At 45.8% G+C, this 19,588-nt stretch overlaps 1 protein-coding gene across 1 annotated transcript; it reads right to left on the reverse strand.

Moving 5' to 3' along the window:
- Positions 1-7,979: 7,979 nt before the first annotated feature.
- Positions 7,980-17,881, reverse strand: LOC145522751 (pregnancy-associated glycoprotein 2-like). The gene is made up of 9 exons (XM_081531732.1): positions 17,823-17,881; positions 15,746-15,896; positions 14,654-14,771; positions 14,432-14,550; positions 12,820-13,013; positions 11,588-11,701; positions 9,866-10,007; positions 9,686-9,781; positions 7,980-8,278 (listed from the first exon to the last, which is right to left on the reverse strand). The coding sequence occupies exons 1-9, from the start codon at positions 17,873-17,875 to the stop codon at positions 8,126-8,128; spliced, it is 1,140 nt and encodes a 379-aa protein (XP_081387858.1). The 5' UTR covers positions 17,876-17,881; the 3' UTR covers positions 7,980-8,125.
- Positions 17,882-19,588: the final 1,707 nt, after the last annotated feature.

Here is a 19,588-nt window from a genome sequence, read left to right on the forward strand (position 1 = left end):
CACCCTTATGGCAGAAAGTGAAGAAGAACTAAAGAGCCTCTTGATGAAAGTGAAAGAGGAGAGTGAAAAAGTTGGCTTAAAGCTCAACGTTCAGAAAACTAAGATCATGGCATCTGGTCCCATCACTTCATGGCAGATAGATGGGGAAACAGTGGAAACAGTGTCAGACTTTATTTTGGGGGGCTCCAAAATCACTGCTGATGGTGATTGCAGCCATGAAATTAAAAGACGCTTACTCCTTGCAAGGAAGGTTATGGCCAACCTAGATAGCATATTTGAAAGCAGAGACATTACTTTGCCATCAAAAGTCCGTCTAGGCAAGGCTATGGTTTTTTCAGTAGTCATGTATAGAAGAGAGACTCTAAAGAAAGCTGAGCGGCGAAGACTTGATGCTTTTGAGCTGTGATGTTGGATAAGACTCTTGAGAGTCCCTTGGACTGCAAGGAGATCCAATCAATCCATCCTAAAGGAGATCAGTCCTGAGTGTTCATTGGGACGACTGATGTTGAAGCTGAAACTCAAATACTTTGACCACCTCATGCGAAGAGTTGACTCATTGGAAAAGACCCTAATGTTGGGTAGGATTGGGGGCAGGAGGAGAAGGGGCCAACAGAGGACGAGATGGTTGGATGGCATCACTGACTCGATGGACATGGGTTTGGGTGAACTCCGGGAGTTGGTGATGGACAGGGAGGCCTGGGGTGCTGCAATTCGTGGGGTCGCAAAGAGTCAGACACGACTGAGTGACTGAACTGAACTGATGGGACCAGATGCCATGATCCTCAATTTTTTGAATGTTGAGTTTTAAGTCAACTTTTTCACTTTCTTCTTTCATCTTCATCAAAAGGCTCTTTAGTTCCTCTTTACTTTCTGCTATTAGAATAGTATCATCTGCATATCTGAAGCTATTGATATTTCTCCTGGCAATCTTGATTCCAGTTTGTGATTCATCCAGCCCAGCAATTTCATATGATGTACTCTGCATATAAGTTAAATAAGCAGGGTGATAATACACAGCCTTTATGCACTCCTTTCCCAACTTTGAATCAGTCAGTTGTTCAATGTAAATTTCTAACTGTTGCTTCTTGACCTGCATCCTGATTTCTCAGGAGATGGGTAAGGTCAACTGGTATTCCCATCACATTAGGAATTTTCTGAAGTTTGTGGTAACCCACACAGATAAAGGCATTCACACAATCAATGAAGCAGATGTTTTTCTGGAATTCCCTTTCTCTATGATCTCTGGTTTCTCTGCCTTTTCTAAATCCAGCTTGTATATTTGTAAATTCTCAGTTCACATACTCTTGAAGGATTTGAAAATAACCTTACTAGCATGCAAAATGAGCACAATTGTTAGGTAGTTTGAACATTCCTGGCATTGCCTTTCTTTGAGATGAGAATGAAAAGTGACATTTTCCAGTTCTGTGGTTATTGCTTTGTTGTTGTTCAGACGTTCAGTCAAGTCTGGCTCTTTGCGACCCCATCGACTGCAGCATGCCAGGCTTTCCGGCCTCTCGTCATCTCCCATAGCTTGCTCAAACTCATGTCCATTGAGTTGGTGATGCCATCTATTCATCTCATCCTCATCGTCCCCTTCTGCTCCTGCCTTCAATCTTTCCCAGCATCAGGGTCTTTTCCAGTGAGTTGGCTCTTTGCATCAGGTAGCCAAATTTTGAAGCTTTAACCTCAGCATCAGTCCGTCCAATGTGTATTCAGGATATATTTCCTTTAAGATTGACTAGTTGAATCTCCTTGCAGTCCAAGGGACTCTCAAGAGTTTTCTCCAACACCACAGTTCAAAAGCATCAATTCTTTGATGCTCAGCCTTCTTTATGGTCCAACTCTCAGATTCCTACATGACTACGGGAAAAACAAAAGCCTTGACTAAATGAAATTTTGTTGGCAAAGTAATGTCTCTGCTTTTTAATATGCTATCTAGGTTGCTCATAACTTTCCTTTCAAGGAACAAGTGTCTTAATTTCATGGCTGCATTCACAATCTGCAGTGGTTTTGGAGCCCACAAAAATAAAGTTTGCACTGTTTCCACTCTTTCCCCATCTATCTCCCATGAAGTGATGGGGCAGGATGCCATGATCTTAGCTTTATGATTGTTGAGCTTTAAGCCAACAGTTTCACTCTCCTCTCTCACTTTCATCAACAAGTTCTTTAGTTCCTCTTCACTTTCTGCCATAAGGGTAGGGTCGTCTGCATATCTGAGGTTATTGATATTTCTCCCAGCAATCGTGATTCCAGCTTGGGCTTCATCCAGCCCAGCGTTTTTCAGGATGTACTCTGCATATAAGTTAAATAAGCAGGGTGACAACATACAGCCTTGAAGTTCCCCTTTTCCTGTTTGGAACCAGTCTGTTGTTCCATGTCCAGTTCTAACTGTTGCTTCATGACCTGCATACAGGTTTCTCAAGAGACAGGTCAGGTGGTCTGTATTCCCATCTCTTGAAGAATTTTCCACTGCTTGTGGTGATCCACGCAGTCAAAGGCTTTGGCATAGTCAATAAAGTAGAAATAGATGATTTTCTGGAACTCTCTTGCTTTTTCGATGATCCAGCGGATGTTGGCAATTTGGTCTCTGGTTTCTCTGCCTTTTCTAAATACACCTTGAACATCTGAAAGTTCATGGTTCACATATTGTTGACGTCTGGCTTGGAGAATTTTGAGCATTGCTTTGCTAGCGTGTGAGATGAATGCAATTGGGCAGTAGTTTGAGCATACATTGGCATTGCCTTTCTTTGAGATTGGAATGAAAACTGACCTTTGCCAGTCTTTTGGTCACTGCTGAGTTTCCAAATTTGCTGGCACATCGAGTGTAGCACTTTCACATCATCATCTTTTAGGGTTTGAAATATCTCAACTGGAATTCCATCACTTCCACTAGCTTTGTTCGTAGTGATGCTTCCTAAGGCCCACTTGACTTCGGATCCTAGGATGTCTCTGGGTGAGTGATCATACCATCAAGATTATCTGGGTCATGAAGATCTTTTTTGTCTATTTCTTCTGTGTATTCTTGCCACCTCTTCTTAATATCTTCTGCTTCTGTTAGATCCATATCATTTCTGTCCTTTATTGAGCCCATCTTTGCATGAAATGTTCCCTTGATATCTCTGATTTTCTTGAAGAGATCTCTAGTCTTTCCTATTCTATTGTTTCACTCTATTTCTTTGCATTGATCACTGAGAGAGGCTTCCTTATCTCTCCTTGCTGTTGTTTGGAACTCCGCATTCAAATGGGTATATCTTTCTTTTTCTTCTTTGCTTTTCGCTTCTCTTCTTTTCACAGCTATTAGTAAGGCCTATCTACTTAAAAGAAAAAATTGTGATGTATAGTGGAATGATATGTTTTTGCTCTGCATTTCCCAAATCTCCTGTAAATATGTTATCATATTTTCATAACTTAAAAGCTGCAGTAAATAAATAAGGAAATAAATCTCCATTGAGTCCAGTTCATGATATTTTCCATTAAAAAGATAAACAACAAGTTCTATTCTCTATTTTCCTCCATTTTTCAGCTCTGCAACCAGTCCCCTTGCACTCCCGTCAAGCCAATTGTAGTCCAGTGCCGTCCCAGTGGAGACAGGCACACGAAAGTGTGGACATATGGCTCAACTGCACACAGATGGTAACTGCAGGGTTTAAGGGTGTGTTTCAGACTGGGATGGCAAAATTGACATCCATGACCCCCTCACTACTATTATCCAGCCTTTCTCTGCCTCTCTGCAGAGGAAGACGCTCACTCCTCAGACCTCCTACCCACACCTCTGTTGTTTCCTCCATCTGTCCTCCCCTTGGGAGATTGTTTATCTGTCTCCATGACTTGGTGATGGATTTCTAACCCAGCCCTCTATCCCTGGGGTCCACCACAGCATCTGGTCATAACCCGTACTTAGTAAATTTGTACTGAAGGGAAAAATGAGGAAGGGGGGGGAGACATTCCTTTCTCTGATGCTTCTCTTGCCCATACTATACATTGTGTCTTCCACTTTATTTCTTCCTTCCATTTTCTTCTCTTGTCTGGGTCTCTCTCCAGCTCTGACCCTTGCTGTCCACAGCCTGGGTCTCTGCCTAGAGTCTCCAGATGGAAAGAGCTGATTCTTCCACTCCCAAAGTGCCAAACCATGGCAGCTCCAACCAAAGGATTTGTGGCTCTTCCCCTAGTGGAAGCTCAGAAAGAATGAAGGTTTTGTGTACCCTAGGTTCCCCATTACATGCTTAGCATCCTCCGCAACAGTACTAGAGGTCAAGGGAAGGGGCAATGCTGCGCCCTGTAGGAGGTGGGTGGCTCCCAGGGATCCAGATGGGCCTGGCAGCTGGGAAGTGGGACTGGAAAGGACACCACAGTGGGGGTAACAGTGAATTGGTAACTGGGGTGGGGGAGACAGAAGGGAAATACGTCATCCTGAGGAGCCTCACCCAGATCGCCCCTGGAGAAGAAGGCCACTGCCAAAGGTCTTCTGAGAAGGGAAGAATAGAATCTATTTTTATCACCCCTTACCATCCTTCTGTGGCCACAGGATTGGAAGAGATCAGTTTTCATCCCAATTCCAAAGAAAGGCAATGTTACAGAATGTCAAACTACCTGATAATTGCACTTACTTCTCATCCTAGTAAAGTTATGCTCAAAATCCTTCAAGCTAGGCTTCAGCAGTAGTTGGATTGAGAACTTCCAGATGAACAACCTGGGTTTAGAAAAGTCAGAGGAATCAGAGATCAAGTTGCCAACATCCATTGGATCATAGATAAAGCAAGGGAATTCCAGAAAAAAACATCTAGTTCTGTTACACTGACTACATGAAAGCCTTTGACTGTGTGGATGACAACAAACTGGAAAATTCTTAGAAGAGATAGGGATACCAGAACATCTTCCCTGTCTCCTGAGAAACCCGTAAGCAGGTCAAGAAGCAACAGTTAGAACCTTACACGAACAACTGACTGGTTCAAAACTGGGAAGGGTATATGACAAGGCTGTATATGGTCTCCTTGCTTATTTAACTTATAGGAAGAGCACATCATGTGAAATGCCAGGCTGGATGACTTACAAGCTGGAATCAAAGTTGCCAGGAGAAATATTGACAACCTCAAATATGCAGATGATACTACTCTAATGGCAGAAAGCAGAGAGGAACTCAAGAGCTCTTGATGAGGGTGAAGGAAGAACATGAAAAAGTTGGTTTAAAACTCAACATTAAAAAAACTAAGATCATTGCTTCTCTGCCTTTTGGCTAAGATCTGGTGAAAAATGCTAAGATCAAGGCATCCAGTTCCATGACTTCATGGCAAACACGTGGGAAAAACGTAGAAGCAGTATCAGACTTTATTTTCTTGGGCTCCAAAATCATTGTGACAGTGAGTACAGCCATGAAATTGAAAGACACTTGCTCCTTGGGAGGAAGGCTATCAGAACTTAGATAGCATATTAAAAAGTAAAAACATCACTTTACCAGCAAAATCCGTATAGTCAAAGCTGTGGTCTTTCCAGTAGTCATGTATGGACCTGAGAGTTGGAACATAAAGAAGGCTGAGTGTTGAAGAATTGACAGTTTTGAATTGTGATGCTGTGAAAGTGCTGCACTCGATATGCCCAGAAATCTGGAAAACTCAGCAGTGGCCACAGGACTGGACAAGGTCAGTTTTCATTCTAATCCCAAAGAAAGGCAATGCCAAAGAATGCTCGAACTACCACACAATTGCACTCATCTCACACGCTAATAAAGTAATGCTCAAAATTCTCCAAGCCAGGCTTCAACAATACGTGAACTGTGAATTTCCAGATGTTCAAGCTGGTTTTAGAAAAGTCAGAGAAACCAGAGATGAAATTGCCAACATCTGCTGGATCATCGAAAAAGCAAGAGAGCTCCAGAACAACATCTATTTCTGCTTTATTGACTATCCAAAGCCTTTGACTTTGTGGATCACAATAAACTGTGGAAAAGTCTGAAAGAGTTGGGAATACCAGACCATCTGACCTGTCTCTTGAGAAACCTGTATGCAGGTCATGAAGCAACAGTTAGAAATGGACATGGAACAACAGACTGGTTCCAAATAGGAAAAGGAGTACTTCAAGGCTGTATATTGTCACCCTGCTTATTTAACTTATATGCAGAGCACATCATGAGAAACGCTGGGCTGGAAGAAACACAAGCTGGAATCAAGATTGCTGGGAGAAATATCAATAACCTCAGATATGCCGAAGACACCACCCTTTTGGCAAAAAGTGAAGAAAAACTAAAGAGCCTCTTGATGAAAGTGAAAGAGGAGAGTGAAGAAGTTGGCTTAAAGCTCAACGTTCAGAAAACTAGGATCATGGCATCTGGTCCCATCACTTCATGGGAAATAGATGGGGAAACAGTGGAAACAGGGTCAGACTTTCTTTTTTTGTGCTCCAAAATCACTGCTGATGGTGATTGCAGCCATGAAATTAAAAGAAGCTTACTCCTTGGAAGGAAGGTATGACCAACATAGATAACATATTTACAAGCAGAGACATTACTTTGGCAACAAAGGTCCGTGTACTCAAGGCTATGGTTTTGCCAGTGGTCATGTATGGATGTGAGAGTTGGACGGTGAAGAAAGCTGAGCGCCGAAGAATTGATGCTTTTGAACTGTGGTGTTGGAGAAGACTCTTGAGAGTCCCTTGGACTAGAAGAAGATCCAACCAGTGCATCCTAAAGGAGATCAGTCCTGGGTGTTCATTGGAGGGACTGATGTTGAAGCTGAAACTCCAATACTTTGGCCACCTCATGCGAAGAGTTGACTCATTGGAAAAGACCTTAATGCTGGGTAGGATTGGGGGCAGGAGGAGAAGGGGATGACAGAGGATGAGATGGTTGGATGGCATCACCAACTCGATGGACATGGGTTTGGGTGAACTCCGGGAGTTGGTGATGAACGGGGAGGCCTGGGGTGCTATGATTAAGTCAGACACGACTGAGCGACTGAACTGAACTGGAGAATACTCTTGAGAGTTCTTTGGATAGCAAGGAGAACAAACCAGTCAATTCCAAGAGAAATCATCTATGAATATTCATTGAAAGAATGAATACTGAATCAGAAGATCCTGTACTTTGGCCACCTGATGAGAAGAGCCGACTCATTGGAAAATACTCTGACACTGGGAAAGATTGAAAGCCAAAGGAGAAGAGGAAAGGAGAAGATGAGATGGTAGGAGGGCATCATCGATTCAACAGACATTAACTTGGGCAAACTCGAGGAGACAGTGAGAATCAGGGAGGCCTGGCATGCTATAGTCGATGAGATCACAAAGAGTCAGACACTACTTTGCAACTAAACAATAATAACAGATATTCTTCTAAATGAGCAGGGGGTGGAGTTTTGGGGCAGTCATAAACACTTTCATGGTCTAGAACAGCTCCCTGACACTTCTTTGATGGTTCCTCACCCCAACTCCAGTCACCTGGTTATGGAGGAAGCTCTCAATCATGTTTGCAGAGGAGCAGGGTCACTTGCTTAAGTAAAGCTAATCATAGTACCACCTGCCCCCATCAGGATGGTTGGTCCAGGGCTAAACTTATGATCTGAGGTAGACCAGTCCTTTATATCCCTTCCTGGTAAAGTGATGTTTTCTGAGCTTCTTTCCTTCTGGACTAGATACTTTAGGGATATAAAACCTTGAGACAGGCAACTTCAGAGTCCTTCACTAAGTGTAGAAGCCTGAGGGAAGAAGGCTTTCAGACTTAAACAGTCAAAGATGCATAAAGGTAAGCAGCAGGGGAGGCAAAGCGTGAGCCGATGGCTTCTAATTTCTCAGGTCCAGTCACAGAGACCTTTGGCTCTGCTCTGGTTCTTGTGTCCAGACCCCCAGTATCCTTCCAATAAGTCTCCCCTTTTCTTCAAACCAGCTGGAGTTGGGCTTCTCTCACTTGTGCTTCAGACTTGATTCTAGATCCTTCCTGAATGTGATGCACCTCCCTGACCCAAAGAGAGGCACCCATTCATATGAGCACCATTGAGATGAAATCCTTTATTCTTCATAGAGAGTAGGGCTTTGCAGAGCAACAAACACAGTTCACCAGCATCCCTGGCCCCACCCACGGTGCTCTCACATGGGTGTGTGTTTGGAGAGGGCCTGATTGATTCGTGAAGTAGCCCAGCATTTACACTGCGGGAGCCAGGCCAATCCTGTTGTTTCCTCGATCGAAAACCGAGAAATACAGCTTCAGGAAGACGTTACCCAGGATCCAGGTCTCCCACTCATTCACACGCTGTGGGCGCACGTGAAAGTTGCTGACGCAGTGGCTCGACAAACGCTGGGGAAACAAAAATACACAGTAGTCAGCCTGAGCGCTTACCTGTCTCCCTCATCAGTATCCAGAGTTAGCAAGTTTCCTGGTTTTACTTCCTCCCTTTGGTAAGAATCAAGTGACTCTCTCAGCAGCGGTGGAAGTAGGGGCCCTTCCAACAACTAGAAGGGCCAAGACATGTGGTTGCCATTAGGGAGGAAAAGGGTCAGACAGGCAGGGATTATAAGATGCAAACATATAGAGAGGATGGATAAACCACAAACTCATACTGTATAATACAGGGAACCATATTCAACCTCCCATGATTAACAGTAATGGAAAAGAATATGAAAATATATATATATATGAGCCTCTTTGCTTTATGGCAGGAATAAACAGATCATTGTAAATCAACTATACTTCAACAAAATTTTCGAAAAGAGAACAAGAATGGCCCGTAATTCCTTGCTGTTCCTACCTCCCTCTTTTCTCTGCAGAAAATTCTGTTTCTTCTCCTTCCCCACAACCCTTTTCCTTAAAACTGTGCTTGAGCCCTCTACGAAGCCTTCCTTGACAAACACTCACCCTCCCTTGTCACTCCAGGCTGGGTTCATGATTTTTCCTGGTGCCTCCAAGTCTGTAGCCCTCATCACCCCTAATCTGCCCCCAGAACCCCTTTGAACAGCCTCCAGGGATGCCATTTGCATGGAATCCAGTTTAGATTTGCATTGACCAAGAAGTGTTCCTCAAGTCTCCATAAGTCTGGGATTTTAGAATTAATGAAATTCCCTGTCTTCCTCAAAAGATTCTTTGAGCCCATTAGCCTGCTCTGAACTCCTGTAGAGAACTGAAATGAAGCCTCAACCGTGTGCAAGAGTTGTGCAGTCTCTGCGCACCTTTTATTCATATTAGCATCCAAATGAGGAGTCAGGTATCCCAACTCACAGATGGGGAACTGGGGCTTAGCAAGGGGAAGTTGCAGCCAAGGACTGGGGTAACCATGTAATTTATGATCCCAACCTGGCACTTTTGAGAAGGAAAGGGAGACTGTTAATCACTAGAGTGGTAGAGAACACTGGGTCTGTCCCCAGGCAACCCTCCTTGTAACTTGGCTATTTCACGGATTGCTAGAGCTGACTTTCCATATTCATGCATCTGAGGGCTCTGGTTGAACTGAAGCTCTTTAAGGCAAAGGCCCTTAGTGTTCCCCTCTCCTTGTGGCTCCCACCATGCCAGCACGGGGTAGTGACTCCACACTTATTTCAGGTGGATCAATGTCCCAGACTGTCCTTTCTTTTCAGGTGGTTGGTTTTCTGGGAGGCACATCTGAAATGATGTGGCTGATCCTGCAGAGGGCGCCCTCCTCCCAGGAGCAGCTTATGAGTTCCTGCAAGTCCCAGATATGAGAACCAGCCCCCAGGTTTGTCCCCTCACTTGGATGTAAGCTTGGGCGGGTACTGGATAGTCTATTCCATTGATAGTGAAGACAATAGGAGGCAGTGTCCCGATGGCTTGGCAGGAAACCAAGTGCTGTAACAGAAAGAGGGAGAGAGGTTGGCTCTGCTGATCTTTGTGTAGAGAGCCTGGAAGTGACCCCATGAAGTGATCCTTCACCTCATGACGGACCAGCCTGGCGTGGATGAGTTTCTGGATTTTGCTGACCAGTCCTCTTGGGCCACGCAGGAAGGCAGTCCCTGTATCCATGAGGGCCTGGCAGCCACGTTTACAAGCGATCACTGTCCCATTCATGGAGATGCTGAGAGAAAATGGGATAAAACAGGCACCAGCATCACTGCGAAATCTCCCCCATGACTGTCTCCTGAACATCACTGCCTGACTGTCTCCTGAACAGCCTTTCAGCTCTTGCCCTGCCTCTGTTTTCCTTTGCTCTGGTCATTCCATGCTCTTTGATGTCCCTTCAGTTATTGAATGCGCCAGCTCTTTCATATCTCAGGGCCTTGGCATGTGCTGGTCACCCTTTCTAGAAGACCACCTATCTCCTTGGTCTAGAGGATTTCGGCTCATCTTTCAGTTTCCAGGTTAAATGTCACTTTGTCAATGAAGTCTTCCTCCTAAACCAGATCAGGCTCCTGTCTTGCTCAGTCTCTGTAGACACTTCCCCGTGTCTAGCAGGTACCAAGGTGGTAATTCACTGTGTGTGTGAGTCATTTCATGTGCGTCTGCCTCACTAGATGTGAGGGCGAGTTGTGTCCTCTGTGCCTCCCTCAAGTGCCCAGCACACAAGGGGTGCACAATGTATGTTTGTGAATGAATGAATGAATCAATGAAAAAATGAATGAGGAACATCCAGACACCTATATCTGGTGTCTGAACAATAATGGGAGTGAATATGGAGATTCCCTGAGGCAACAGATGCTCAGAGTGTTAGTGGGAGGGAGACCCAGGCTGCCCTGGGGAAGGTTGCCTTCCTGCACCGCCCCTTCATCTGGCTCAGACACGGAGGCCCTCAGCCAGGCAATGCCTGAGCTAGCCCAGAGGGCCACTGAAACACAGGAAAGCATTTATGTGAGGCTATCACACAGATTCCCATCAATCATTGCCCCTTGTTTTCAGGCCGCTCCTGAATCCCAGCTGCCTGATTCCTTCTGTCACAGCCCCTGCCCCACTGTGTGCCTTGGAAGAAAGGCAGGTAGCTATGGCTAGGAAGGTGTCTCTCTGAGTTGCTTTCAAGTCTCAAGATTGCAGCCAACCTCTCTCCACTGCTGGGTAGCTTCTCCCTAAGAAGACCAATTTGACCGGTTTGTGAAGGCCTTGCCCTGTTTTTAAACTGGCAGTACTGTCTACTGAGAACTTTCTCAGTCCCAGGTAGCCCTGGACAGCTGGTCATCTTATCACAACTGTGTTCAGGCTGGTGAAATTCTCCCTGATCCTCTTTTCACTACACTTTAGGGTCCTCAAACATGTTCCCCACCTCACAGTGTGGTGGATGCAGCCCTCCTCCAGCTGCACAGGCCTTTCTGGACCCCATTCTCCTGGTCAGAGCCCTGATCAGGAGGCCTGGGGTGATTATCAATCCATGGGTGGTGTGTGTATCTGTGTGCTTGTATGTCTGCGTGTGTCTATATGTGTCTTGGGTGTATGTGTGTCTATGTCTGCATATCACTGTTTCTCTATGTGTCTGTGTTTGTGTGTGTATTTGCGTGCCTTTGTGTGTTTTTAAGTCTGATGCTGTGTGTGTTTCTATGTGCATCTTTGTGGGTGGAGTCTGTGTCTGTGTGTGTGACTGTGTAGCTGGGGTGCATTCGTGTGTCTGCATGTGTCCATGTGCACATGAGGGAGCCTCACTTGGGGTGGCTCTCAGAGGGAGATGCTCACCTGTCCATGTTTATATGCCAGTTGCCCACTTGGGACACGGGTACCCAGTTGAGTTCTCCCTTATAGTAAGCACGGTTCACCCCTCCAAACATCACCACGCTGCCGTTCTCCTGACTGTGGAGAGAAGGAAGAGAGGGACTTGTTGGAGGAGAATAACACCACACGCTGTCTGAGGGTTGTGCTTATCCACCCATCAGAAGCACCACTACAGAACCCATTTTACAGATGCAGAAACTGAGGCTCAGAGGGATTGAGTAGTGGACCCGGGTTGGTCACAGCTAATGACTGTCACAGAAGAATTTCAAAGGTAGGCAGCCAGGCTGCGCTTTGACCCCCTAGGATTCTCAAGAGGACCTGGTCCTCTATGGTGACTTAAGTGCTCAGAAATACCCTCAGAGGACACTTTGCTGGAGGGGTATGGCTTCCTCCTTGTCTAGCCTGTCATTTTTCAAAAACAGCCCAGGCTCAAGGACAATAAGTGTGAGGGTACAGCCTCACCCAGGGTTGGCTTCACGAGCCTGTGACCTGTGCTGTTGATGGGGCTCTCCCTGTCTTGAAATCCAAATACTTGTTAAACAAAGGGTCCCACATTTTTATTTTGCACTGGCTCCCACAGACTGTGTAGCTGGTCCTGGGCTCCTGGTGAAATGCAAGTGAGGAAGGAAACGTTCCCGCCACCCCTCTCCTTCTTTCCATATCAAGTGTGTCTGTGTGTGTGTGTTAGTCACTCAGTCCTGTCTGACTCTTCGAAACCCCATGGACAGTAGCCCACCAGGCTCCTCTGTCCTTGGAATTCTCCAAGCAAAGATCCTGGAGTGGATAGCCATTCCCTTCCCCAGGGGATCTTCCTGATCTAGGGATCAAACCTGGGTCCCCTGCATTGCAAGCACATTCTTTAACATCTGAGTCACCAGGGAAGCCCTTCCATATCAAATGCATCAGCAAATCCTATTGCTTTTTCTTCCAACCTGTTTCCTGACACCTTCCATTGTTCACCCTCTTCCCTCACCCCCTGGACCAAGTCCCTGCCCCTGAGCCCATGATCATGGTTTTGATCAATAAAACTTTATTTATAAATACCAGTGATGGGGCCAGGTAAGGCTCTGCGGCCATAGTTACCCTGGGCAAGACTATCTCTCAGGAAACTTCCGGATCAGGTGGTCTATAATTTTTCATGCAACTGAAAGCATCTCACAGCTGAATTAGAGAGGCCTGGCCCACCTCAGACTCACCTGCTCAAGTAGAAGGCAAAGACAGGCTCAGAAATGACTCCTTGTTTCCTCAAGTTGTCGAAGATCGGGGTGGCCCCTGTGACAGTGGGGCTGGGGTAACCTAATCCCAGGATGCCATCAAAGGATACATGTTCAAACCCAGTCTCCTTCAGGCTCAGGCCAAATGGCTGGGCCACACTAACAAGGTTCCCGATCTGTGGAGAGGAGAGTGTTCCCACATAAAGGATTGGGAAGTGGGGCTGGGACCGGGCTTGGGTATAGATGTCATTAGCACTGCAGAGAAGAACTGAGACCTGGCTGTACTCTGGACCAATCTCGGGTGGTCAGACCAAGCTGGGACAGGAATTCGTGTTCCATTTTTGCGGGGCTGTGGGTTTTAAAATCACCTGCTCCTCCTGCAAGCACCATCTGAGTGAGTCAAATTGGCCCTCGTGCCTTCTGTACAAGTGGGGAAACCAAGAGTCAGGACAGGACCCGGTGGTGCCCCCTGAGGACACAGGAGTAGAGCAGAATAGCCTTCTCCTCGGCATCACTATGATGTGATGACAGTAAGAAAGTGAAGTCTCTGAGTGGCCAACGCTTTGCGACCCCATGGACTGTAGCCTACAAGGCTCCTCCGTCCATGGAATTTTCCAGGCAAGAGTACTGGACTGGGTTGCCATTTCCTTCTCCAGGGGATCTTCACGACCCAGGGATTGAACCCGGGTCTCCTGCATTGCAGGCAGATGTTTTACCATCTGAACCACCAGGGAGGCCCTAATGACAGAAATGAACTGAATTCAAGGCAATGCTTGTGAATTCTGTGTCTGCCCAGAGAGAAAGAAGCCCATTATACAATGTCACTGGCAAGGTCCTCCAGAAAATTCTGCCTGGGAAACACGCATTTGGAGATAAGTTTGTGTGTGCATGTGTTTGTTTGGGAAAGAGAGAGAGAAAGAGAGAGGGCAAGGAAGGTGTGGAAATATTCAAGCACTTTGGGGAAGTCAGGCCATAGTTTTTATTATCCTGTGTTCTCACTAGAGTGAGAACGCATTTATCAGTCCCCTCCCATGTGTTTGGCCCCCTGCTTTTCCTGTCTGGATACCTGAAGCTCTGTGCTGCCCCCAGGAACCCCAGATCAGTTTTATCCTCTTCCCAATTTCCCACACCTGCTTGAGTCCTGATTGGCCAGCCCAGCTACACCACTTACTAGATGTGTAACCCTGGCAAGGCCCTTGCTCTCTGCACCTCAGTTCCTTCACGTGTATCATGAAGCTAAACATAGTACCTGTTGCGTGTGATTGTTGCAGGCTCGCATCAGTTATTACCATGAAATCACTCAGCATAGTTTGAGAATATAAATGTGGTGTTTTCTCCCCACTCTCCCTGCTCCCAGTGAAATGAATCTTGAGCTGCTCATGGGCAAAGGAGCTGTAAGTCCATGCCCCAAGCCACTGTCTGGATTAGCTATTCTGGGAGTTTGTGTGTCAGCTGAGGCGCTATCTACCCAGGGACAGGGTCCTGAGGAGCAGACATCCAGTCACTAGTGGACTGCCAGCTGGTCCAGCCTCTGTTTTGTAAGCAGTGGTTGCACCCAGGGCCAGCCCCGACTCAGCTTCTGTTTCCACATTACCCGAACAGTGTCATAGCCAAGATATCCCTTTATCCACGTAGCGGTGTAGTTGGTACTGAAGAACTGCTTCGTGCCCCGGTAGGTGGAGGAGTTACAAGGGTTGAAGCTGTTGTGTTTATCTGTAGACACAAGAGATGAGTGTCCGCCAGGTGCCAAGGATGAAGAAGGGAGTTGGAGGGGAAAGACAAGATAGGCGAGGTGGGGAGGGCGGTAGGCACTCACAGCAGCTGTCACTCTGGCAGTATATTGAAGGCACCCACAAGCTAGATGAACCGGTGTCAAAGAGGACCTGGAACTCCTGAGGGGGTGTTCCAATGTTGATGTTGCCGACGCAGGCAAACTACAGAGGCCAAGGTGGAGTGGTTAGGGCAGACTTGGCTGCACTGGCCACCCTTGATTTGCCCACTGCTGCCACCATTGAGGTGTCCTATGTCTCCTGAAATCCCTCTGCAACCACCCCACCTCACAGCCTCTGCTCAGATCACTGCCTGATTTGATTCCTTTCATTTCTGTTAGGGCTGCACAGCATACTGGATTTTACTGTCTTGACTCAGGATAGAACCTGCCACTCTTTCAATGGAAGCACAGAATCTTATCCATTGGGCCACCAGGGAAGTCGTGGCACCTTCATTTGAGAAGCTCTCCAGTCTCCTCCTCAAAGCCCAAACTGAGTCCCTTATTTCACAGATGCCCTCCTAGGTCACCCCAGGCCACTTCTTCTAAACTTGAAGGATGTCCTCTCAACACCAGGCAGGTGGCCACTTTATTTGATAACTATTTACTCCCTGCCTGTCTCTCAGGATGGGCTGTGCATTCGTGAAGAAGAGATCAGACCTTTTTTTCAAATCAATAGCAACAACAATAGTGTTAGATTCGTATGGCCTCACATGCCATAGGGACTCAGGAACGTTTTTACTGCTATCCATGCATCTGTGGATGCTGACATTCCTGTTCCTGGGATTTCACACTTGATTTGCAGTTGCCTTTATCTTTTGATTGGAATGGCTCACCCTTCGTCTGTAACTGAGTGGCTCACTTAGTTCAGAAAGAACAATCTCCCTCAAACTAATGATACACCTTTGGCACAGAAATGGTTGTTTATCTGCCCCCTTGTTATTGTTGGGCCCAGTCACCAGAGACCAAAAGTTGAGGATGACACTGCCTTCTCCTTTGGGAATGGGGTCCCTGTTCCCCCATGTTTCTGCCTCCTGCAGGAGCTCCAGCCCCAACAACCCCACTGGCATCTCCACCTGAACCCCAGTGCAAAGCCAGAGCACCAGGGGGCGCTGTGGAGCACCATCCTCCCACACTCACATCCTTGAAGTTCCTCAGGGGATGATAAGTTATGCTTTGGTCATTAGTGGCTTTCTGGGACCAGCTGAAAGTGTGTTCCTCAGAGGAATTTGGCAGCAAAGTTCTTTCCCTTACGGTTTCTGGCATGGTCTTCGTTTGTGTAACAGGGATTCTTTCACCAGCCATGAGGAAAAGAAAACAAAGAAGGGGCAGCAATCAGCGGTCTGTGTTATACAGGCTGTCATACCTGACGTTGTAACGGCACTGTGCATTTTCCAAGCATTTTTATGAGTGTCACATTATTATTAGGATGCCATCCAATGACCATGGCAAAGACCTCGGTCTGAACACAGGTTCTGTTCCATAATTTTTGGTAAGGCATATGACCATTTGAAGTCTCAATTTCCCCATTGATAAAGAGGTGAAATATAATAATCTTCACCTCCACCCCCCACATAAATGGCTTAGATAGTAAGTGAGATGATGGATATAATGCACCTGATATATAAGAAGTCTCGACAATGTCAGCCATTATCATCGCTGTGGCCATCCCACAGTATCCTTCTCAAGGATGCTTGGGGAAAGAGGTAGAAGGGGTTCATCATTCTCTTTATACAGGGGGGAATTTGAAGTTCAAGGAGTTGGAGACTTGGCTGTGGTCATACTGCTCGTTAGAGCTAAAAGAGCAGAGAAATAGTACTACTGATCTTTCTTCTGGGCTCAAGCAGAAGAGAGGAGGCCAGGAGATGGGGAATAAATAAAGGAAGTGAAGGGAAGACAAGAAGAGGGTTTTTAAGAAGGGAAAGCCTAACAGAGGTCCGCTGAGTTGAAAGAAACACAAGCTGGAATCAAGATTGCCAGGAGAAATACCAATAACCTCAGATATGCAGATGACACCACCATTATGGCAGAAAGTGAAGAAAAACTAAAAAGCCTCTTGATGAAAGTGAAAGAGGAGAGTGAAAAAGTTGGCTTCAAGCTCAAATTTCAGAAAACGAAGATCATGGCATTTGGTCCCATCACTTCATGGGAAATAGATAGGGAAACAGTGGAAACAGTGTCAGACTTTATTTGGAGGGGCTCCTAAATCACTGCTGATGGTGATTGCAGCCATGAAATTAAAAGATGCTTACTCCTTGCAAGGAAGGTTATGACCAACATAGACAGCATGTTTAGAAGCAGAGACATTACTTTGCCAACAAAAGTCCGTCTAGTCAAGGCTATGGTTTTTCCAGTGGTCATGTATGGATGAGAGAGTTGGACGGTGAAGAAAGCTGAGCGCTGAAGAATTGATGCTTTTGAACTGTGGTGTTGGAGAAAACTCTTGAGAGTCCCTTGGACTGCAAGGAAATCCAACCAGTCCATCCTAAAGGAGATCAGTCCTGAGTGTTCATTGGAAGGACTGATGTTGAAGCTGAAACTCCAATACTTTGGCCACCTCATGCGCAGAGTTGACTCATTGGAAAGAAACCCTAATGCTGGGTAGGATTGGGGGCAGGAGGAGAAGGGGACGACAGAGGATGAGATGGTTGGACGGCATCACCGACTCGATGGATATGAGTTTAGGTAATCTCCGGGAATAGGTGATGGACAGGGAGGACTGGCGTGCTGCGATTCATGGGGTCGCAAAGAGTTGGTCACGACTGAGCAATTGAGCTGAACTGAACTGAAGAGAGTTCGGCATGCACAGAGACATCTGAAGAGATAGATAAAATCGAGAGATACAGAATTGAAGACACAGACATATTTACACAGAAATGAAGACAGACCATAGAGATTTAGAACCACATACAGGAGAAATGTTGTTTGTTAAGACCACACCTACAGTTGCACAGGTTGTGCACTGAACAATTTCAAAGAATGCAATTTTACATAGGACATTATGTGGCTGGACCACAGAGTTCTGCATACCTACAGGTTTCCCCGGAGAGCCTAGGGCCTCACAGAATCTCTGGCAAGGTACTTATCAAGTGATAGATGACTTTACACTGTCAGGGAGTGATTACATTCCTTTCTAACCCTTACAGGCAGAAGAATAAGACATTGGGAATAAAAAACCAAAAAAACGGACGATGTCAATTATATTCCCCGCACTTACATGACTATGCACTCTGAGAGAGCTACCAGCCCCAGGAGTCCAAGCCACTTCATGCTTCTTTCCTCAACTGAAGTACTCAGGACACATTGAGTTCTGAGCATGCACTGGCGGTGAAGATTACCTAGCTATATATGCTCTAACCTGCTCTAACGTTCTCCTTTAAGCCACCATGAGTCTGATGAGAAATATGAACCTGTAGATAAAATCTTTGCCTCTATTGGTGTCTGTGAGGAGTGGCCAGGGAAAAGTCTCATAATACAGAAAATTCCACTGTAATCTCTTCCTTCATTCCTGGGTGAAAAAACCAAACTAAACTGAACAATCTAAGTGTGGGGAGACTCTTTCCAACTTGTAGGAAAAACACTGCTAATAAAGTGATAAAAGGAAATGTTAAGGGCCATGTTAGACATTTGTGATCTCGTGTGGTCTTCCTAGCCACTTCATGAGATGTGCATTGCTGTCCACAGATGGAGAGGAGACTGCTAGGAGGAAAAGACGTCAAATGGTAGAGTCGGACACTACAGAAACAACTTGCACAACACAACACAACACAGCCCAGTGATGTTTGGGTGGCTTTAGGAAGTGGGACAGATGGCACAGATCAGAGACAGCATTGACACTAAACTGCATTGAAGTTCTATAGCGATATTACAAAAGAGCAATTTCAATATTGGAAGAAATGTCTGACTCTTTGAGATGCCATGGACTGTAGCCTGCCAGACTCCCCCATACATGGGATTCTCCAGGCAAGAATACTGGAGTGGGTTGCCATTATCTACTCCAGACGACCTTCCCAACACAGGGATCAAACCTGTGGCTCCTGCATTGGCAGGAGTTCTTTACCACTAGCACCACTTGGGAAGTTGTGATGCTGTTAGGGAAATTAAAATTGAGGCAGTCTTCTTCAGGCTTCAGAAGTAGGGCAGCAGTCCTCTGATCAAATTCTGACCTTCCTGGACTCTGCCTGGACTACATGCGTGCTGCAAGCACACCAACGGTTATCAGTGACGGCAACTAGCACCTTAGATAAGAAGAGGGAGTGAGTCTTGGAATTGCCTGAGCCCCTTGAGGCCTGGCTAGCCCCCAGGGTCTGGAAAATCCTATAATTCACAAGGTGAAAGAAAAATCATTGTAAAAAATTAATGGCAAATTAGAGGTTCGCTTTTACAGGGAAACTGATTATGATATCAGATTGCAGCCTGGGATTATAAGTGGAGGGCCCCAAAACTGCAATCTGTAGTTCTACCTGTGATGTCCAAGGACCACCTAGGACTATTTCCCAACTGGGATTCCAGATTGCCTTCCTCTGGAACTTTCCAGGGCTCTGCAATTCTGGACAGGTTGTCAGCCGAAGTAGGTGATTTACAAGCTGCTACTTCTCTCTGTTGATTCCATTTTTTCTTTAAGGACTGTATATTGAAATTAAGTCAAATAATTATTTTTAGCAACTGAAATTGTTTGTAAGGAGTTGTTTATTGTGTTATCTCATTATTTGAACGTAAAATGAAATCAAACTTTCAGCAAAACCTCATTTGCCCCTATGAGTCAATTCTTGAAAAATGCCACTCTTTAATCAAGTTTTTTGTTACTGGATGGGAAGATTTGCCTTGCTTCTTATTAGCTACTTAATGGAGCATATCCACAGGATTGTGTGAGATTTGGGACTTAAACTAAAGCTGGCCACAACTTCAGAAGTCACTGAGCTTTTGTAGGTCGTTCGAATTGAGAAAGGACAAGAATAATTGGTGCCGGTCCCATAAGGTTCA

Source organism: Giraffa tippelskirchi, chromosome 10, assembly GCF_054371585.1.
Source record: "Giraffa tippelskirchi isolate mGirTip1 chromosome 10, T2T-mGirTip1v1.2.pri, whole genome shotgun sequence".
In the NCBI taxonomy this organism is placed as follows: domain Eukaryota; kingdom Metazoa; phylum Chordata; class Mammalia; order Artiodactyla; family Giraffidae; genus Giraffa; species Giraffa tippelskirchi.

Excerpts from the sequence above, each read along its gene's own strand:
- LOC145522751 (XM_081531732.1), bottom strand. The coding sequence starts at position 17,875 with ATGAAGTGGCTTGGACTCCTGGGGCTGGTAGCTCTCTCAGAGTGCATA. Across the intron at positions 14,772-15,745 it reads CCCTGAGGAACTTCAAGGAT|TTTGCCTGCGTCGGCAACAT; the intron begins GTGAGTGTGGGA and ends TGGCCTCTGTAG. Across the intron at positions 8,279-9,685 it reads CCGCCCAAGCTTACATCCAA|CGTTTGTCGAGCCACTGCGT; the intron begins GTGAGGGGACAA and ends TTGTTTCCCCAG.